The following is a 23,137-nucleotide window of genomic DNA, read 5'->3' on the forward strand; positions in this document are numbered from 1 at the left end:
TGGACCACTCTTCCTTTGCAAACAGCTCCAGGTCTCTCTTATTGGAAGGACACCTTTTCCCAACAGCAATTTTAAGATCTCTCCACAGGTGTTCAATGGGATTTAGATCTGGGCTCATTGCTGGCCACTTCAGAACTCTCCAGCGCTTCTTTGCCATCCATTTCTGAGTGCTTTTTGACGTATGTTTGGGGTCATTGTCCTGCTGGAAGACCCAGGATCTTGGACGCAAACCCAGCTTTCTGACACTGGGCCCTACAGTGCGACCCAAAATCCTTTGGTAATCCTCAGATTTCATGATGCCTTGCACACAGTCAAGGCACCCAGTGCCAGAGGCAGCAAAACAACCCCAAAACATCATTGAACCTCCACCATATTTTACCGTAGGTACTGTGTTTTGTTCTTTGTAGGCCTCATTCCGTTTTCGGTAAACAGTAGAATGATGTGCTTTACCGAAAAGCTCTATCTTGGTCTCATCTGTCCACAAGACGTTTTCCCAGAAGGCTTTTGGCTTACTCAAGTACATTTTGGCAAACTGTAGTCTTGCTTTTTTATGTCTCTGTGTCAGCAGTGGGGTCCTCCTGGGTCTCCTGCCATAGCGTTTCATTTCATTTAAATGTCGACGGATAGTTCGCGCTGACACTGATGCTCCCTGAGCCTGCAGGACAGCTTGAATGTCTTTGGAACATGTTTGGGGCTGCTTATCCACCATCCGGACTATTCTGCGTTGCAATCTTTCATCAATTTTCCTCATCCGTCCACGACCAGGGAGATTAGCTACAGTGCCATGGGTTGCAAACTTCTTGATAATGTTGCGCACTGTGGACAAAGGCAAATCTAGTTCTCTGGAGATGGACTTGTAACCTTGAGATTGTTGATATTTTGCCACAATTTTGGTTCTCAGGTCCTCAGACAGTTCTCGTCTCCTCTTTCTGTTGTCCATGCTTAGTGTGGCACAGACAGACACACAATGCAAAGGTTAAGTGAACGTCTCTCCTTTTTATCTGCTTTCAGGTGTGATTTCTATATTGCCCACACCTGTTACTTGCCCCAGGTGAGTTTACAGGAGCATCACATGCTTGTAACATTCTTATTTATCCGCAGTTGTGAAAGGGTGCCAATACTTTTGTCCAGCCCATTTTTGGAGGTTTGTGTGACATTATGTCGAATTTGCTTTCTTTCCTCCCTTTTTTTGTTTTGTCCCAATACACACAAAGGGAATAAACATGTGTATAGCAAAACATGTGTTAATGCAATACGTTTCGTGAGAAATACATGATTTCCTGGAGAAATATCAAGGGTGCCAACAATTTCGGCCATGACTGTATATATTGGGCAAATACCTCTTCTGTTTACACTGCCTTGTCAAACTTCTTTTTGCATATTTTATATTTTTAGGTAAGCCAGTAATACAGATATCAGGTGTTTGACGTTATTTTCAGTTAGTGTGTTGTAACTCTTTATATGTACTTGTTCACAGTTACTGGTGGTACTACAACCATTTATGCAGTAGAAGCTGATGGTGATCCAAATGCTGGTTTTGATAAGACGAAAGAGCCTGGAGAAGTCCAATATTTAATTAAATGGAAAGGTTGGTCTCATATTCACAATACATGGGAGACTGAAGAAACGCTAAAACAGCAAAATGTAAGAGGAATGAAAAAGTTGGAGAACTACAAGAAAAAGGAGCAGGAAACCAGGAAATGGTACTGGCATAACAAATTCCAAATCTTTTATTCAGAATGTGTTTACTGTAAACTAATTGCACTTTCCCACAGTGGTAATTGTTTCTCTCCTGAAGTACATTAGGATTAGAGCAGGGGTGCTCAACCTTTTGAAGAACTAGGGCCACTTAAGTGATTCGGCAACTTGTCTTTGGCCACAATGAAATGGTTCAGAATTAAATTTTTTTTAGCTTAAATAGCATGGTAAACATTTTCCTCCTCTGAATGCTGGCGGGAGGGAGAGGAGAAGCCAGTTAGAAAAAGCATGTCTCAACTATGGGGTTTTACCACCCCCCAAAATTCAAATGTAAACAAGCCCTTACTGTCCTGAGAGCCCCTATAAGTCTGCTTTCACACTGATGTGCTGCAGTTTGCATAGTATACCTGTGTCTTTCTTGCAGGTTGGCTGTGCTTTGCCGTAGACTTCTATTATATCTTGCAGGTGTGGTGCATTTTCTGAAAGTAAAAAGCAATTCTTGCTTTCAGGAGTTTTGGTGCATTTTCAGAAAGCGCACCAAACCCACATGATATAATAGAAGTGCGCTTCCCTGGTTTGAGTTCGAGGTCCACATCAGAGGGTTTCAAAGGCCACAGGTTTGAGTACCCCTAGATTAGTGCCTGGTCTTTCATAATGCATTATAGGGGGTACAGAACAACGTAGCAGTATTAGACTTGTTCTACTTGCTTGTCATTACGATTAAAGGCATTTAAAAGCCGTTACACGTAAGGCAACTTTGGTTAGGCTTAAATGGAACAGATTCAGCATGCTCTCACAGTTAAAATGGCTTGTAAACCAAAGACATGAAATATGAAGAAAGCATATCCCTCTATAGTGTTTACTTGTCTCTCTCCAAAGCTTTGAATGTCATTTCTCTCTGCTGCCTTTTTCTGTTATCAGCATGAATGACTTCTGGCAGCTTTTCTGGACACCAAGAGTTAAAAATGTAACAGGGATGGAACCGCAGCACTCAGCCTGTGACTCAAATTCACAGCTGTGCTTGTTTTCTGTACTGTGTGCAAGGGATGTGTCCCTTTCCTCCAGTCAGGGCTCAGAAGAAGAAGAAAGCCTTTCATCTTTGTTTTCAGAATAATCTATAGAAGAAATGGCTGCAGATAGAACTTATGTAGGAGGATTTGTTTGATCTCTGTGTATCACCTAATACTGGTCAGTCCTCTGGGTATATGTATAGGCTTACATCCTCTTTAAATATAAGTAACTGCATAACTGCAGCAGGCTCACGAACCTTCATGTAGCAGCCAAATGCCTGGACTGTATAAATGGCCTTAGATTTTGCTGTAACACATGTGTGGGCACTTAAAGTGCCTGACCTTCATATCTGCATCAGTTTGCCTTCCTCCTTGGTGCCATCCCTTTTATTGCCATGGGCGCAAGAGAATTACTTTCAACTGACCGTGTCAATAACCCTTATGTCTGTTGCACTGTTAGGACTCTGTTCTTCTTTTTTTTTTTCTCTTATTTTCCTTTCAAAAGTGACACTTGTTGACACCAACATGTCACCAGTTTCAATTTCATTCAGTACTAAGTCTTTTTCCTTTGTAATCTTAAGGCTAAAAGCAGCATCACCTGAAGATATTGAGTATTACAATTGTCAACAAGAACTTACTGACGACCTTCACAAACAGTATCAGATTGTGGAGAGAATCATAGGTAAGGGTCTTTTTTTTGCAATATATTTGAATGGTATACTTGAAGGGAGGGTTGTTTTTTATCAACATATACACATACCTGATGATGTGGGAGGAAAAAAAAATGCTAATTCTATCTATCTATCACACAGTGGATATGCAATATCCTCGCACCCCTGTAAAAAGCCAGGTATCTCAGATGTAAAAAATAAGACTTCTGAATTTTTTCACCTTTTAAAGTGGTAATAGATTCAATAAACAAACAAAAAAAGTGCCCCCATGCAGGTTTAAAGGATAAGTTTACTTTTTTGCAGGTAAAAAAATGTGCATTTATTATTTTTCTCTACAGGAGCCTGGAAAGCATTGCACCAGCGATCAGCAGATTGCTGATGCCTTGTGGGGCTCCGATATAATAGAAGTCTACACCGCGTCATTCATTCACAGACTTCTGTGAATGAATGAACTTCAAATCCCGGCTGTGGGCTTGTAGTTTTCAATTAACTACCTGGCATTGTGGAGCGCCATGGTAGTTCTTTGACACGTCGCGTCAGAATATCTGCTTGGCCGTACATCCTGTACAACGCTGTGGTAGTTCATTGAAAACTGCAAGCCCACAGCCGCTAAGGCTACCGGGACTTGAAGTTCATTCTCAGAAGTCCGTGAATGAATGACGTGGTCGTGTGGGCGGAGCCTTGCACGGCCACTCTGTTTTCAAATTTGACAGTACAGGGAGAACTCTCCCTGTGCCATCTGTTAGCCGCAGCTGCCGCCCCCCCACCCTCTATAGGAACATGTTACATGTTCCACCCTAAAAACGAGTGGAACATGTAACAAGTTCCCAAAGGTGAACTTCTCCTTGAAGACATAATGTGCTAGTAGGCACCACACACTGGCACGTTATGTCAGACCTAACTATAGAACTAGATCCAGCTGAAGAAAAATATCCGCAGCATGCTACCACCATCATGCTTCACTGTAGGTATGGTGTTTAAGTTTTCCCAGATTGTTGGTTTTGTACCAAACATCTTTTGGAACTATGGCAAAAATGTTCGTTCTTGGTCTTTTCGAACCATAGCACATTTTCCCACGTGCTTTTGGTAGACTTGTAGGTTTTTGCAAAATATACCGGGCTTGGATGCTTTCCTTAGAAAAGGCTTCTTACCACCCTACCCTACAGCTCCACATCTAGCACACAACCAGTACTTGGCCAGAAATTCCTGCAGCTCCTTTGATGTTGCTGTAGACTTCTTGGACCAGTTTTCTTTGTGTTTTTTTCCAATTCTGGGGGAACGTCCAATTCTTGTCAATGCACTGTTGTGCCATATTTTCTCCACTTGTTGATTTGCTGTCCTCACTGTTCTATGGTATATCTAATGCCTTGGAATTTTTTTTTTTTTTACCTTCCCCTTCTGCCTTTTTTTTGTAAGAGGCAACTGAGTAAATGTCAGGAAAATCCTACTAGAACAGCCAAATGTTTGTGGGCTTAAAGCAGAGCTCCACCCAAAAGGGGACATTCCGCTCTAATGCTTTGTCCCCTGCTCCCCATTAAGGATCGGCACCTTTTGGGGAGCGGGTACCTGAATTTGACAGGTGATCGGAAGCAGAAGGAGCTACAGGTGAGGCCGCCAATATTGGTAGAGGTAGGGCGTGTGCACCCCCTACCTAGAAAGGCTAAATTACATATATATACATGATTATGCGCACCCCTGCCACCCTGTAGCAGTATTCTGCTATAGGGTGGCGGGAAACCAGTTAAGTGAAAACAATTTGAGTTTTACATTTCTGTAATTGTGCAGCTCATTCAAATCAGAAATCAGCAGCTGGATACCCTGATTATTTCTGCAAGTGGCAAGGTCTTCCGTATTCAGAGTGCAGTTGGGAGGATGGAGCACTTATTGCTAGAAAGTTTCAAGCACGCATTGATGAATACTTCAGCAGAAATCAGTCCAAAACTATTCCTTTTAAAGAGTGCAAGGTAAGGAAACAGATACATAAATGGGAACTTGCTAGTCACTTGGATGCCTTTTAATGACTAAATTAGGGATGCTATCATTTTAACCCTTTCATTTCCAGAGCAGTTTTTGTTTAGTTTTTTTCACAAATGTTTAAAAAATTATTTTAGGTTTAGGTAAAGATTGGTTAAAATCCGCAAACAATATACAGTGAGGAACAGAATTATTTGAACACCCTGCGATTTTGCAAGTTCTCCCACTTAGAAATCATGGAGGGGTCTGAAAATTCACATTGTAGGTGCATTCCCACTCTGAGAGACAGAATTTAAAAATAAATTCAGGCATTCACATTGTATGATTTTTAAAGAATTTATTTGTCTTGCACTGCTGAACATAAGTATTTGAACACCTAAGAAACAGCAAGAATTCTGGCTCTCAAAGACCTGTTAGTGTGCCTTTAAAAAGTCCACCTCTACTTGTCACGATCATCGCCACCAACATGCGACAATCTCACGACCGCGACCACCAATATGTCACGATCGCGGCGTCAGACCCCAGACCTTCTCACCAAACTCGTGACCGAAGGACCGGCCGATCTAAAACAGCGATGTGACGTGCGTAACAATGCCACACCCAACTGCACCCTACACAGCGTTTTTCCAGCTAATGGGTTTCAATCTGTGCCGGCAGCCTGGATGAGCTTGTTACTGGGTCGGGTTAATTACGCAACTAACCCTTACACTGCCATCAACCCTTTTTGTACAGAGAAAGGGGAAACTCTTTTTATCAAATATACACTGTAATGGTTGGAAAGTCGTCTGTCCAATACGGTCACCGCAGACTGATTGGGCAGAGGATTAAACAAACACATTAGCGTCTCTTTTTGAGGCAGGAATTCGTAAATTGCATTTAAGCACTTTAGAAACAGTTTAACACTTTCAGAAAGATTTATTACGAAAAGAGTCACAGGTGCAATAAAATATTTTCAGAGAGAGATGTAACTAAGATAGATAGAGAGATATATACAGTCATGGCCGAAATTGTTGGCACCCTTGATATTTCTCCAGGAAATCATGTATTTCTCACGAAACGTATTGCATTAACACATGTTTTGCTATACACATGTTTATTCCCTTTGTGTGTATTGGGACAAAACAAAAAAAGGGAGGAAAGAAAGCAAATTCGACATAATGTCACACAAACCTCCAAAAATGGGCTGGACAAAAGTATTGGCACCCTTTCACAACTGCGGATAAATAAGAATGTTACAAGCATGTGATGCTCCTGTAAACTCACCTGGGGCAAGTAACAGGTGTGGGCAATATAGAAATCACACCTGAAAGCAGATAAAAAGGAGAGACGTTCACTTAACCTTTGCATTGTGTGTCTGTCTGTGCCACACTAAGCATGGACAACAGAAAGAGGAGACGAGAACTGTCTGAGGACCTGAGAACCAAAATTGTGGCAAAATATCAACAATCTCAAGGTTACAAGTCCATCTCCAGAGAACTAGATTTGCCTTTGTCCACAGTGCGCAACATTATCAAGAAGTTTGCAACCCATGGCACTGTAGCTAATCTCCCTGGTCGTGGACGGATGAGGAAAATTGATGAAAGATTGCAACGCAGAATAGTCCGGATGGTGGATAAGCAGCCCCAAACATGTTCCAAAGACATTCAAGCTGTCCTGCAGGCTCAGGGAGCATCAGTGTCAGCGCGAACTATCCGTCGACATTTAAATGAAATGAAACGCTATGGCAGGAGACCCAGGAGGACCCCACTGCTGACACAGAGACATAAAAAAGCAAGACTACAGTTTGCCAAAATGTACTTGAGTAAGCCAAAAGCCTTCTGGGAAAACGTCTTGTGGACAGATGAGACCAAGATAGAGCTTTTCGGTAAAGCACATCATTCTACTGTTTACCGAAAACGGAATGAGGCCTACAAAGAACAAAACACAGTACCTACGGTAAAATATGGTGGAGGTTCAATGATGTTTTGGGGTTGTTTTGCTGCCTCTGGCACTGGGTGCCTTGACTGTGTGCAAGGCATCATGAAATCTGAGGATTACCAAAGGATTTTGGGTCGCACTGTAGGGCCCAGTGTCAGAAAGCTGGGTTTGCGTCCAAGATCCTGGGTCTTCCAGCAGGACAATGACCCCAAACATACGTCAAAAAGCACTCAGAAATGGATGGCAAAGAAGCGCTGGAGAGTTCTGAAGTGGCCAGCAATGAGCCCAGATCTAAATCCCATTGAACACCTGTGGAGAGATCTTAAAATTGCTGTTGGGAAAAGGTGTCCTTCCAATAAGAGAGACCTGGAGCTGTTTGCAAAGGAAGAGTGGTCCAAAATTCCGGGTGAGAGGTGTCAGAAGCTTATTGATGGTTATAGGAAGCGACTGATTTCAGTTATGTTTTCCAAAGGGTGTGCAACCAAATATTAAGTTAAGGGTGCCAATACTTTTGTCCAGCCCATTTTTGGGGTTTTGTGTGACATTATGTCATATTTGCTTTTCTGCCTCTGTTTTATATTTGTTCCAATACATACAAAGGGAATAAACATGTGTATAGCAAAACATGTGTTAATGCAATACCTTTTTTGTGTGAAATACTTGATTTTCAGGAAAAATATCAAGGGTGCCAACAATTTCGGCCATGACTGTATATATATATATATATATATATATATATATATACATATACATACATACATACAGTTGCAAGAAAAAGTATGTGAACCCTTTGGGATTACGTGGAGTTTTGCATGAATTGGGCATAAAATGTGCTCTGAATGTCATCTAAGTCACAACAATAGAAGAACACAGTCTGCTGAACATAATACTACACAAACATTAGATGTTGCCATGGTTTAATTGCACATAACATGTAAACATTCACAGTGCAGGGAGGAAAAAGTATGTGAGGCGTAATGACTTCTCCCAGAGCTAATTGGAGCCAGGAGTGAGCCAACCTTGACTCCAATCAGTGTGATGATATTGGATGTGTTGCTGACAGCTGTCCTGCCCTTAAAAAACCACACACCTGTTTTGGGTTTTCTGGTTTCAAGAAGCATTGTCTGATGTGAACCATGCCTCGCAGAAAAGAGCTCTCAGAAGACCTACGATCAAGAATTGTTGACTTGCATGAAGCTGGAAAGGGTTACAAAAGTATCTCCAAAAGCCTTGATGTTCATGTGTCCACGGTAAGACAGACTGTCTACAAATGGAGAAAGTTTAGCACTGTTGCTACTCTCCCTAGGCGTTGTCGTCCTGTAAAAATGACTGCAAGAGCACAGCGCAGAATACTGCATGAGGTAAAGAAGAATCCCAGAGTGTCAGCTAAAGACCTACAGAAATCTCTGGCACATGCTAACATTTTTGTTGACACATCTACAATAAGGAAAACATTAAACAAGAATGGAGTACAGGGGAGGACACCACGGAGGAAGCCATTGCTGTCCAAAAAGAATATTGCAGCACGTTTGAAGTTTGCAAAAGAGCACCTGGATGTTCCTGGATGTTCCACAGGCAAAATATACTGTGGACAGATGAAACCAAGATTGAGTTGTTTGGGAAGAACACACAACACTATGTGTGGAGAAAAAAAGGCACAGCACACCAACATCAAAACCTCATCCCCACTGTAAAACATGGCGGAGGGAGCATCATGGTTTGGGGCTGCTTTGCTGCCTCAGGGCCTGGACGGATTGTTGCCATTGATGGGAAAATGAATTCCAGAGTTTATCAAGACATTTTGCAGGAAAACGTACGACCATCTGTCCGCCAACTGAAGCTCCGCAGAGGATGGGTGATGCAACAGGACAATGACCCAAAGCATACAAGTAATTCAACAAAACAATGGCTGCAACAGCACAGAATACGCCTTCTGGAGTGGCCCAGTCAGAGTCCTGACCTCAACCCGATTGAAATGCTGTGGTGTGACCTTAAGAGAGCGATTCACACCAAACATCCCAAGAATATTGCTACACTGAAACAGTTTTGTGAAGAGGAGTGGTCCAAAATTACTCCAGATCGTTGTGCAGGTCTGATCTGCAACTACAGGAAACGTTTGGTTGAGGTTCTTGCTGCCGAAGGAGGGTCAACTAGTTAAGTCCAAAGGTTCACATAGTTTTTCCTCCCTGCACTGTGAATGTTTACATGTTATGTGCAATTAAACCATGGCAACATCTAATGTTTGTGTAGTATTATGTTCAGCAGACTGTGTTCTTCTATTGTTGTGACTTAGATAACGTTCAGAGCACATTTTATGCCCAATTCATGCAAAACTCCATGTAATCACAAGGGGTTCACATACTTTTTCTTGCCACTGTGTATGTATGTATGTGTATATATATATATGTGTATATATATATGTGTATATATATATATGTATATATATATATATATATAGAAAACAGCACCGCACAGCAAAGAGATAACAGGGAGATGTTAAAAGGTTAAGTTACTTGCCATTTTAAGCCTTTGAGGTAAGCAGATCCAAGTTGCAGAGCGAAAGGGTCTTTGATCTCCCGCTGTTACGATGGAAAGATAGGGGATGTCTTCAACTTAACTATAGGCCTGCTAGCCTGTGTTTTTAAAGTTCCCCAGCAGGGGGGTGGCTGGCCAATACTCTGTTTAGGGCGGGATCGTCGGGCGGACTCTGATTTAAAACCAACAGCTTCATAATCCATGATATGAAACATAGGGGACAAACTGACTGAGTAATGTTCATTTAATTCTGTCACTTATGCTGTTAGGTTTTATGAGGTTACAATCTCTTTCAACTCCTGGGAGAAGATGTCTTATCTCTGTTAGGAGGTGAGAGTTTACACAGGCTTTTGAACAGCCTGTCTCTGAGAGGCTCTATCTCTATTGGGAGGGCTTTGTAGCTCTGGACCCCCTGCTGCTCTACCTGCTAGTGACTTTTAACACGCACACATCTGTCACTGTGCCTCTCAGGAAGGGAGGGGGAAGGAGACTAAAGGATAAATGAATACTTTTAATAAAAAGGGGGACTCTGTGTCAATCTATGATGAGCAAGTTTGCTACACTACTCCACTCATTAATCTAACTTAGTAGCACCCGTCTAAGCTCTTTAAAGACACCTGTCCACCCCACAGTCAGTCAGACGCCAACTACTACCATGGGCAAGACCAAAGAGCTGTCAAAAGACACCAGAGACAAAATTGTGGACCTCCACAAGGCTGGAAAGGGCTACGGGGCAATTGCCAAGCAGCTTGGTGAAAATAGATCAACTGTTGGAGCAATTGTTAGAAAATGGAAGAGGCTAAAGACGACTGTCAGTATCCCTCGGACTGGGGCTCCATGCAAGATCTCACCTCGTGGGGTATCACTGATAGGTGATGAAAGGTGAAAGGAATCAGCCCAGAACTACAAGGGAGGAGCTGGTCAATGACATGAAGAGTGCTGGGACCACAGTTTCAAAGGTCACTGTCGGTAGAACACTACGCCGTCATGGTTTCAAATCATGCATTGCACGGAAAGGTTCCCCTGCTCAAGTCATCACATGTCCAGGCCCGTCTGAAGTTTGCCAATGACCATCTGGATGATCCAGAGAAGGCATGGGAGAAAGTCATGTGGTCAGATGAGACCAAAGTAGAAATTTTTGGTCTAAACTTCACTCGTCGTGTTTGGAGGAAAAAGGATGAGTTTCATCCCAAGAACACCATCCCTACTGTGAAGCATGGGGGTGGTAACATCATGCTTTGGGGGTGCTTTCTGCAAAGGGACAGGACGACTGCACTGTATTAAGGAGAGGATGAATGGGGCCATTTATTGTGAGATTTTGAGAAACAACCTCCTTCCCTCAGTCAGAGCATTGAAGATGGGTCGTGGCTGGGTCTTCCAATATGACAACGACCTGAAGCACACAGCCAGGATAACCAAGGAGTGGCTGCATAAGAAGCATGTCAAGGTTCTGGAGTGGCCTAGCCAGTCTTCAGACCTAAATCCAATAGAACATCTTTGGAGGGAGCTGAAACTCCGTATTGCTCAGCTACAGCCCCGAAATCTGACCGGTCTAGAGGAGTGGGCCAAAATCCCTGTTGCAGTGTGTGCAAACCTGGTCAAGAACTACAGGAAACATTTGACCTCTGTAATTGCAAACAAAGGCTTCTGTACCAAATATTAACACTGATTTTCTCAGGTGTTCAAATACTTATGTTCAGCAGTGCAAGACAAATAAGTTCTTTAAAAATCATACAATGCGATTTCCTGAAATTTTTTTTTAAATTCTCTGAGTGGCAGAAACAATTGAGTACTGTCCGTGATACTTTTTTTATTTGCACTAACATACAATTTTGAGGACAAGCTTTTGGGGTATGTCCCCTTCTTCAAAGTCCAAACAGTACTATTACAAATCACAAAGTTTAAGCAGAATGTTAGAAGGGATTGAAAAAAAAAAAAAGGCTACAGATAAGATACATCAAAAGCGAGGGGGGATGGGGGGGGGATACTACACTCACACAGGGGGGGGTCAAGCTTCAGCTAATAGTCATAAAACTGTTGGATAATGGTTGAGGAATCCCATGTCCAAGTTAAGGCTGTTATCTTTTGTGTCAAATAGAATTATCATTCTTAGTTCAAATGTTTTTCTTTCCTGGATGGATTTGAATTTTCCTTTCAGAACCAAAATATTGAGGTCTTCCATATTGTGGCCTGGTTGTGTGAAATGGTGTCCTACAGGTGTGCAGAGGTCATCTTCTTTATGTTCCTTGATGGTATGTCTGTGCAAATTCATCCTTGTTTGCAGCTTCTGTCCTGTTTCGCCAACATAAGATCCTTTGCTGCATTTTCTGCACTGGGTAAGGTACACGACATTACTGGAGGTGCAGCTGTATGATCCGGAAATATTGAAGATCCCTTTTGAGTGTCTGACACTTTTTGATGGATTGATTTGGTTGCTCAGCTTGCAGCGTTTCTTATTGCAGGGTTTGCTTCCATTATTTGTGACATAATCAGAAGAAAGTTTCCTACTGATTAGTTTATTTCTGAGGTTGGGGGGTTGTCTGAAAGCCAGTATTGGGGGTTGCTGGAATATTTCTTTCAGAGTTCCATCCTCTGTTATGATGGGTTGTAAATCTTTGATTATTTTTCTTATTCCTTCTAGTGCTGGGTTGTATGTGGTTACTAGAGGTACACGGTTGTTTGTTTTTTTTCTCTCTCTACTGAAGTAGGTTTTCCCTTCGGGTTCTCAAGGCTGTGTTTATGCGGGTGTTGATAGTTTTGTCCTTGTAACCTTTCTTATGTAAGGAGTCTGCTAGTGTCCCGAGATGTTTATCTCTGTCTCTTGTCTCATACTCGGTGGTATCTAATGGCCTGACTGTGTATGATGGCACGTTTCGTGTGTTTGGGGTGGAAGCTGGAACTGTGGAGTTAGTTGCATCTGTCAGTGGGTTTCCTGTATATTGAGGTGTGAAGCGTATTATCCCTGATGTATACTGTGGTGTCTAGGAAGTTGACCTGTGTGTTTGAGTATTCCATTTTTAGTTTGATGGATGAAAAGTGTTCATCAATGAGTAAAATTGTTTTAGGTTTTCTTCGCCTTCTGTTCATATGATGAAAATATCATCAATATAGCGAAAGTATCTGTATGGTTTTTGTTCCATGCTGTTCAGGAATTGTTCCTCCAGGTCAGCCATAAATAAATTTGCATATTGGGGTGCCATTTTACTTCCCATCGCAGTGCCCATACATTGAAGATAGATGTCTTTATTGAAAGCAAAGTAGTTGTGTGTAAGTATGAATTCAATGAGCTGTGTAACATCCTCAGCAGTGTATTTGTTGTTTGGTGAGGATGATAATTATCTGTGACATACAGCTAATCCATCCTTGTGAGGGATATTACTATACAGGGATACTACATCCATAGTCACTAGAAGTGTATTAGTTGGTAATTGCTGTATGTTGTTGATCTTGTTCAGAAAGTCAGTTGTGTCTTGCAGGAAACTAGCAGTATTCATGACTAACGGTTTTAAAAATTTTTCTACAAAGCCTGAGATTTGTTCGGTGAGTGTAATTCATACCTGTTATGATGGGTCTGCCTGGATTTCCTGGCTTGTGGACTTTGGGCAGCATGTAGAAGTCCCCGATTTCTGGATGATCCAGAATCGGATTTATAAGTTCTTAATGTAGGTGGGCTGGAAGTGTTTTAATGAGACCTTTTAATTGCTTTGTAAAGTCCTGGGTCGGATCATAATCCAGTTTTTTATAGTAAATGGCATTTTCCAGCTGCCTCTGGCCTTCTTGTATGTATTTGTTTGTTTGTATCCATCACAACAACTGCTCCCCCTTTGTCCGCTGGTTTGATGGTGATGGCCTGAATGTTGCGCAAATCGTGTATAGCCCTTCGCTCTAGTGGTGAAACAGAATTTTCTTTTGCTGGGTGGATATTAGGGATGTAGCTCACAATCTGAAGCTATCAATATAGGTGTCCAGCTTGGGGTTGTGTCCTAAAGGTGTGAAGCAGCTGTTCTTTTTCTTTGTGTAGCACTCCATTGTCCTAGGATTCCTTTCATTATTGTGGAAATATTCTTTGAGCCTTAGTCTCCTGAAGAAATCCTCCATATCTGACAGTACTTGTAAATGATCCAATTTGGTGGTTGGGCAGAATGTAAGGCCTTTGGAGAGGATGGTTAATTCTGGTTCGGAAAGTTTATGCTTTGACAAGTTGATTCCAAGTTCCTCTGTTATATCCACATTTTCAGTCAGGTCAGCATTTACACAAGGGATCCCTTGGGATTCCGGATTAGATGCCAGGTCACTGATGGTAAGAGGTGTAGATGTTGGGTTGCTTTTATGTTTAGTTGTATCCAAAAGGTCTGCTCTTGGTGCAGCTTCTGAAGTTTTTTTTGTTTCCCATTCATGGCAAGTTTTTGTGTTTTTGTCTTTGTAAAGTTTCCAATTCATTCTTGATTTGGTTAATGTTGGTAGGGTCCAATGATGTTAGGGTTTCAAACAAAGACTGCTTTTGTATCCGGATAGTTACCCTTTTTACATACAGTTTGTGAATGAGGTGATTCCTTAATCTCTCACTGGTGCGTCTGCAAAGTCCTGCTTTCTCTCTGAGTGGCAATGTGAATTTCAGACCCCTCCATGATTTCTAAGTGGGAGAACTTGCAAAATCACAGGGTGTTCAAATACTTCTGTTCCTCACTGTATATTTTATGAAAGCAGACACCTTGTACAATAAATTGGTGGTAGTTCCAGTTTTATGTCACATGATATTTGTGCAACGGCTTATCAAGTACCAAAATTTTAGTAAAAAAATATAGTAATTTAAGGATACAAAATTACCCATATTAGTGCAAAGTGCGCTGCTTTCAAAATGTTAATGTGTATACGTCACTAGTAATTATACGTATTAAGCATCGTGTTTACCTCTTGTGGCACAAATTAAAAATGAATCCAGAAACATAAACCCTACTAAAACACAATAAATCAACAAATATACCATGTGTTAAATAAATCAGTCCATTTAGTCCACACTATGATATTAGAGTCATAAATCTCTTGTTGATGGTGGTTATCCAACACCCTAATAAACGCTGCTTTTTAACTTCACACAATAAAGTGGCACCTCTGTGCTCACAGAACTCTCACCTCCATATTGGACTCATATCACATGTATTTGATAATCCATCCAGATTCCACCAATAGGTTAAGCTTCCTTCACCTCCAGACCACTAGGGAGACTCCACTCGTATTTCCCTTGGTTCCAATATTAAGGGGTGGGTATGGTACCTTTTTTAGGGCTCCCATATTTTCATGGCGCATTAACCTTGCCCATATGGGGAGAGATATCAATACACCTCTTATGGTGCAGTATGTTAAAAAGTATTGATTTATTAAAATAATATTGCACTTGCCTTCAAAAATGTATTAAAATCGGAGCTTTTGCAAGTGATTTTAATATGTTTTTAAGGGGAAGTGCAATATTATTTAATACATTTTTAACATACTGCACCACTATGATTTTTTTTTTTTTGCCTTAACCTCATCATTTTCACTAATCACCAATGTGCAGTGATGCTAAACCAAGGAGTAACTGAACTTTTTGTTGGTTGGAAATTTTGTTTCACAGGAATGTCTGGCAAAAACTAGAAAACAATTGCCAGGTAAAAGAGTAAGGTACAGATGTACTGCATTTGGCAGTTCTTTAATTTTAAGCTATTTCAAAATTTTCTTCCAGGTTTTGAAGCTGAGGCCAAGGTTTGTTGCTCTGAAGAAACAGCCATCCTATATTGGAGCAACGGATGTAATGGAGCTTAGGGACTACCAGCTTAATGGCTTAAACTGGCTTGCTCACTCGTGGTGCAAGTAAGATATTTATTTATTTTTTTATACTTTTGCTTGTCAGAGGTTGGATGTATTTCCTTATGATTGATAGTGCCTTCCCAGTCTAAAGTTAGCTATGCTTGTATTAATACAATCACACCTTATAAAATAGTAGGCCCAATTAACTATGGTGTTGCTGTTTAAAAACAAGTAATACAGTTTATCTTAAAAATGGTTGCTCTCAAGGTGGAATCTTTTGAAGATGGTGTAAGAACGCTGTGTAAAAGTCCGCTGCAGATGATGTACTTCAGACTCCTCTATCCACTGCCTAGAAATCCTTGGGTTCCTGCATTTTGTTTTTGAGCATGCTAGGTAGTTGAAATACCTAGGGTAGTCTTCTATGGGGTTGACTGCATGATTTGAAGTGCTGCAGAGCACAGGGAGCAGACCCGCCCCTACATGGGGAGTACACGTTGAGATAAGTTTTTAAAGTTTTTGCCTTCCCAAAGTATAACGTGTAAATTATCTTCATTGTGTAGGGTAGTAGAATACTGACATCTGGGATCTCAGAAACATTCTTTTGGGAAAACAAGGTAAAATGATTAAACAACTATTATAACAGTGTATTTGACATTTCTTTTCTCTTCTTTCCAGAGGAAACAGTTGCATTCTGGCTGATGAAATGGGATTGGGAAAAACAATTCAGACTATTTCTTTCTTAAATTACTTATTCCACGAACACCAACTGTATGGACCTTTTCTGATTGTTGTTCCCCTTTCAACGTTAACCTCCTGGCAAAGAGAAATTCAGATCTGGGCTCCTTTAATGAATGCTGTTGTGTATTTGGGGGATATTAATAGCAGGAATGTGGTATGTTTATCAAACAACTTTACAGTCTTTATGGTGGATGTCACATTATCCTTTGTAGATCCTCACAGTCAAAAAATATCTATGCTTGTAAAGACGTATCTGTCATGCTGTGTGCTGTAAAAACCAATGAGATTAAGGCTGGATTTGTTAAGTGAAATTAACCTGATTTGTTGCCTGTATTTTAGTAGTTTCACAAATGGTGTATACATTCCCATATCTGTTGTAGCCAAGTTCAGCCTAATGTTTTGGGTGCTCGTCTATCTAAGAGCAAATTAACATTGACTTGTGGTAAGCTGTACAGAAAATGATGTATGTAATCTAAAAAATGCAGCGCTAAAATTATATTGACCATCAAGTGCAAGCAAAAATGTTCAAAATGAAATGTTCAAATATATTATTCTTTCATATAGCACATTAGAAGTCCTGTTAATGAGAAAGCGTTCCAAAATTGCAGTGGTCAAGGTGATGTGATATACTCCTGCTTACTCCATAGAGTGATAGTACAATAATGCACTTACCAGAAGTACATACAAACTGGGCGTTGTATGTAAATAATCCGTGGAGACTTCGGGGTCTGGTCACCGGAATGGCGTCCTCTAGGGCTGCAGCAGACTCCCAGGGATGGTGTCACTCACACTTGGGGGTCATCATAAGCACACCAGAAGGTCCACCGCCGTACAAACTCCAGGATCCACGCCTCCCTAGTTAGCTCGAGATAAACGAGCCCGGGAGGCAAAATGGTACTAATAGTGTAATCTCGTTTATTCGATCCAAAAAGTAGTATAAAATTGCAGGGCACTCACATGCACAACAGTAAAGAGGTTATTCCATCAAACCTTCAAAAAAGCATAAAATTCAAACATCTGGAAGAAACCGCGGCAAAATAGGGGATTCCCCTGACATGTTTCGTGCGAAACGCACGTTATAGCACGAAACATGTCAGGGGAATCCCCTATTTTGACGCTGTTTCTTCCAGATGTTTGAATTTTATGCTTTTTTGAAGGTTTGATGGAATAACCTCTTTACTGTTGTGCATGTGAGTGCCCTGCAATTTTATACTACTTTTTGGATCGAATAAACGAGATTACACTATTAGTACCATTTTGCCTCCCGGGCTCATTTATCTCGAGCTAACTAGGGAGGAGTGGATCCTGGAGTTTGAACGGCGGTGGACCTTCTGGTGTGCTTATGATGACCCCCAAGTGTGAGTGACACCATCCCTGGGAGTCTGCTGCAGCCCTAGAGGACGCCATTCCGGTGACCAGACCCCGAAGTCTCCACGGATTATTTACATACAACGCCCAGTTTGTATGTACTTCTGGTAAGTGCATTATTGTACTATCACCCTATGGAGTAAGCAGGAGTATATCACATCACCTTGACCACTGCAATTTTGGAACGCTTTCTCATTAACAGGACTTCTAATGTGCTATATGAAAGAATAATATATTTGAACATTTCATTTTGAACATTTTTGCTTGCACTTGATGGTCAATATAATTTTAGTGCTGCATTTTTTTAGATTACATATATTACTGAGGTGCCGAGGTATGCCTTTTATGCTAGCAGCTTCCTATTAGCTTATCGTATATCTAACCTGTATCTAGTTGTATGACAAGTTGCGCTCATTCATTTTTTGTTTACTTTAGAAAATGATGTATATTTCCATGCATTTTAGTTGTGCATTAACGTCCGTTGACAGACATTTTAGCGCGCGTTAAAGTGTGCTGCATTTTCACAGTATATCCTGTGCGTGCATTGTGCTGATATCTGCTTATATCCACTTACATACATTGCATGCACGTCTGCCTTGCAGTAAATGGGTCATGGGTTCGATTCCCGACCATGGTGCCTCCTGCATGGAGTTTGCATGTTCTCCCTGTGCTTGCGTGGGTTTCCTCCGGGGGCTCCGGTTTCCTCCTACACTCCAAAGACATGCTGGTAGGTTAATTGGATCCTGTCTAAATTGGCCCTAATGTGTGTATGTATGAATGTAAGTTAGGGACCTTAGATTGTACACCCCTTGAGGGTTAGGGACTGATGTGAATGTTCAATATATATATATGTGTAAAGCGCTGAGTAAATTGACAGCGCTATAGAAGTACCTGAAATAAATAAATTGCGTTAAAATGCATACATGTTGCATTTCAGCACAACGCAAGTCAATGCAGCATTATGGTGTGAATAGGACACATTGGAAATTGTTTTTCAGATGTCCTTCTGTTGATCTGCATTTTACAGCTGCACTAAAACGCTAATCCTTGCAGTGGTGTGAATTGGCCTTTCACACTGACTTGTGCTAAAATGTATAAAAAATGGAAGTACATTTCCATCCATTTTAGTTGCGCGCTGACATCTGTTGACATACATTTTAGCATGTGCCAAAGCATACTGCATTCTCACAGGAAATCCTATACGTTGTGTTGACATCCGCTTACAACCGTTGCGTTGTGCAAAAACTGCGTTAGTTGCATTTTAGCACAAAAAAATGATGGTGTGAATTGGACACATTGGAAATTGTTTTTCAGATGTCCTTCCTTTTGATCTGCATTTTACAGCAGCGCTAAAACGCAGATCAATGCACTGGTGTGACTTGGCCCTTAGACTGAAGGAGGCTTACCTGAAGTGTTCTGCTTGGGCAGGAAAATACACCCCCTATATCTCGAACTCTAAAAAGATATTGAGGTTTTTATGCAAGCAAGTAATTCCTGAAGCAGTATATTATTATTATTAGTACCAAATGGTGGTAAAACAAAATTGTCACTGAAATGTTGAGAGAGATGTGAAAGCAACCATTGGAGATCTCTCCTCAAACTGCCTCTTCTTCAGTCTGAGTGGAGGAAGAGTAGTTGAATGAGAGAATCTCCACTGTCCATTCACAGAATGCAGTGATTTATGGGGGGACTAGTAGTAGAAGTTTTGTGAATGGCTGAGAGGGCAAAAGGGGGTGGATGAATAGCACAGCTTTTCAGACCAGCAGCAGTGGCTAGCAACTCCGTTCCAGAAGACAGTCACTCAACATCTGGCAGCGATGAGGGAGGCACCAAAGCGATAATTTTCTACATGAAGCAACACCGCAACACTGTTGTTTTTCATTTTCCTGTCCCCCTTTTTAGCAAAGTTGCCAGGGGGAAACCTGTCCGACCACCCTGCTTAGAAACTAAGGGATATATTTGAACAGAACCACGTGCTATATGCACTTGGTCCCCTGGGATTGTAGCATGACCTAATGGCAGTTCTTTAAAGGATAATTTTTCAAACATATTTAAGCCAAAAAGCAGTTATTCCTGCCCAGGTGCATGGCAACTGCATGTGGACTGTGTCTGCCACTTACAGAATGATTGCTTACTTGAGGCAGAGCCCAGCCACTTATTTGAAGCAATTGTATCTGATGTGCTGTATATAAATGTTATAGCTAGTTCTGCTTCTTACCACTTCAGCTCCGGAAGGTTTACCCGTGTCCCCTTCCTGACCAGGCCATTTTTTGCTATGCAGCACTGCTCTATTTCAACTGGCAATTGAGTGGTCATGCAACGCTGTACCCAAACAAAATTCATTTCCTTTGTTTTCACGCTAATAGAGCTTTCTTTTGGTACAATTTGATCACCACTGGGTCTATTTTTTGTGATATAAACAAAAAAAGACTCAAAAAAAAAAAATATTTTCTACTTTTCGGTTATAAAAAATATCCAATAAACTGTTGGTCATAAATTTTAGGCCAAAATTTATTCTGCTACATGTCTTTGGTAAAAATTCCAATGCGTGTATATTAATTGGTTTGTGTGGAAATCATAGTGTCTACAAACTATGGTGTGTGTGTGTGTGTGTATGTATGTATATGTATATATATGTGTGTGTGTGTGTGTGTGTGTGTGTACTCTTTTTTTTAATTTTATTGCACAATATATTGCCCAATCATTTGATAATATAAAAAATGATGTTACGCCGAGTACACAAATACCAAACATGCCATGCAACGGCGACAAACTACGTAAATGTTTTTATATCCATAGGTGACTTTAAAAGTTACCACTTTAGATTTACATAGGAGGACTAGTGCTAGAATTACTGCCCTCAATCTGGCATCTGAGGTGATACCTCACATGCACGGTGCAATCTTTGTTTACATACTGACAAGGGACCAACGCTTGCATTTACCTTTGCACGTCAGGACGGGGATTGGGGTGCGTGTGAATTTTGTTTTTGTTTTTTGTTTTTGTTTGTTTTTTGCTTTTTGCTTTTTTTTTTATTTTACACTGTCCCTTTCACTTTTATTGTTCGAGAGGGAATGTAAATATTCCCTGTGATAGCAATAGGCAGGTACTCTTTTCTGATTAATCTGGGATCTATTAGACTCTAGATTTCACCTCTGCCCTTAAAGCATCGGTGTGATCAGATGCTTCCCAATTTAGAAATGGCACTATTTATATCCGGCGAAACCGAAATGATGAAATGCTTGTAGCTTCTGGTTTCTTAGACCATAGAGATGATTGGAGCCATTCTGGTCTCCGATCAGCTCTATGGTCAGCTGACGGAAATGCCGACTGCATTCTCTGTTTCCCGGTGAGGTGGGAGAGCCCAAGGTAGCCATGAAAGGTGGCGGAAAGGGGTAACGTCCCTTCCCGCTGTTTGTAAAGCGATCCATTGGCTAATTAGCCGCTAGGATTACTTTTTCATGAAAGCCAACCACCAGCTGAAAAAAAGATACCAGGATGATGCCTGTAGCTGTGGACATCGTCCCAGTATAGCCACTCAAAGTCCAGTGATATATCAGTACGTTGCTGGTCCTTGTTGGGCATATATGTAAAAGCAGAGAACAGAGGCGTATGATTAATCAGGTCTGTGGACCAGTATGACCGCAATTCATTCTTTTTTCTTTTTTCTTTTTTTTTTGTAATGCCCATGTTGAGGGTTAGGCCCAAAAAACGTTTTCAGAAACCGTGATAGCTTTCCATGTGAATTGTCTGGCAAGAGCTGAATTTGGGTGGGCAGTGATGTATTGTGTGTATAAATTGCTTTGGCCCACAATCAATTGGTACAAATCTGCCGTGGAAAACAACTGAGGGGCCAAACGCTAGTGCTGATAGCGGAGCTGATCCTGCTAACACTGCATTTTTGGGTACACTATACTAATGAGGCACTAGTATAGTTCACTTTGATCAATATATTGATCCATACAAACACTATACTAGTATTGGTGGTGATCAGCGACCTACAGTGTGAGTGCGATAGTGTGTGGGCAATCTAACGCTAGCTGACCCTAGCTGGGAGGGGTGCTACCTGACCCTGACGCTATCTGGTGTCGGTGTTCTCTCTTCTCTCCCTGGACCGGCATAGGGGGCTCATGCATCGCACATTGGGGGCAGGCGGCTGGCAAGTAAAGAAAAAAAAAAAATGTTTCCCTCCTTTTTTTTTTTTTTTTTTTACCAACAACATTCTATTACTCTGGGGAGTGATCAGGGATTTTATTTTGTTTTCTTCTGCAATCCTTCCTTTGAACTGTAGTGAATGGGTTAAGTTAATGACAGTTCAAAATACAGTGATCTGTGATTTGCTCCAGCTGGTCACATGGTACAGGGTGCTTGTATTGGTCCATGTATCGTGAGAGCTGTGGGCCAATCTTAGCTCTCCAGGATCAGAAGCAAAGCTGTTATGAGTTAGATTGATTCATAACAGCTTTGCTAGCATTGTGATCATGTGATCAGTGGAGGCTCGCTCCCCTGTGTTAGTATAGGCATAGCGATGTCCCTTTGCCTGTAGCTGCCACCTGTCCACAGTAAAAAAAAAATACTGCAGGCGGTCAGCAAGTGGTTAATATGCTTAATTATAATAGTGTTATTAGCTCTCTTGGAAGAAGGGCCACTTCGCAGCACCACATATATATGTTATGTCAGTGACAATGGGTTTAATCTATTTGAAAATGGCCAGGGTCTGTTCTATTTTTTTATAGATTTTGTTGTTTTGTTTCAGATCAGAACTCATGAGTGGATGCACCTGCAGACCAAGAGGTTAAAATTCAATGTTTTATTAACAACCTATGAGATCCTTCTTAAGGATAAAGTAAGTAATTTGTCACATTTAGTTAAAGCGGTATTACACACAAAAGCAAACATTTCTTATATTGCAGCTTACCAATTCTTAGATGTGATGGCTGCATTAGTCTTCTATTTTAGACTTTATTTTCTTTTCATCTGTTAATCCAGCCATTCTGTCTGTTTTTCAAAAGAACAAGTTACCTTGCAATTTATAGAGATGAGATGAACCATTCAACACTGGCACTTTTATTTAAGTAAAACCTTTATAAGCAGTTGCAGAAAACTTTTTTTTTTTTTTCTTGCTTTTGGGATAAAGTATTAGCTGAAGGTTGGCTTTAATTTGTTAGTTTATTTAAATCTAAGAGTACATCTAACACTTCCCTCCTCCAGACTGACAATGCTGCTGTCCATAGGTGCCCACTGTGCTCCTGCATCGAGAGTGTGGGCACTGTAATACAGGTGTGTTATTGGCCAGATTACCAGGTGAATACAGAGGGATGATATGCTTAAAAAAAATACTAATGCAGCCACCACATCGAACGATTGATAATCTGCAATATATTACGTTTTGGTTTTCTATTTAATACCACTTTAGATTTTTCTTCTCTTTGTATGAAT

At 41.0% G+C, this 23,137-nt stretch overlaps 1 protein-coding gene across 2 annotated transcripts in view; it reads left to right on the top strand.

Annotated features, from left to right (window-relative positions):
- Positions 1-23,137, top strand: part of CHD1 (chromodomain helicase DNA binding protein 1) — a 143,766-nt gene that overhangs the window by 51,392 nt on the left and 69,237 nt on the right. For both annotated transcript variants that reach the window (XM_089679116.1, XM_089679117.1), the window contains 6 exons: positions 1,478-1,703; positions 3,290-3,390; positions 5,165-5,343; positions 15,528-15,655; positions 16,268-16,484; positions 22,455-22,544. In XM_089679116.1, the coding sequence (XP_089535242.1) occupies positions 1,478-1,703; positions 3,290-3,390; positions 5,165-5,343; positions 15,528-15,655; positions 16,268-16,484; positions 22,455-22,544 (941 nt within the window). The remainder of the gene's footprint in view (positions 1-1,477; positions 1,704-3,289; positions 3,391-5,164; positions 5,344-15,527; positions 15,656-16,267; positions 16,485-22,454; positions 22,545-23,137) is intronic.

This window comes from Staurois parvus, unplaced genomic scaffold (assembly GCF_062004578.1).
Source record: "Staurois parvus isolate SC_StPar_1 unplaced genomic scaffold, SC_StPar_1.0 ptg000218l, whole genome shotgun sequence".
NCBI classification, from domain to species: domain Eukaryota; kingdom Metazoa; phylum Chordata; class Amphibia; order Anura; family Ranidae; genus Staurois; species Staurois parvus.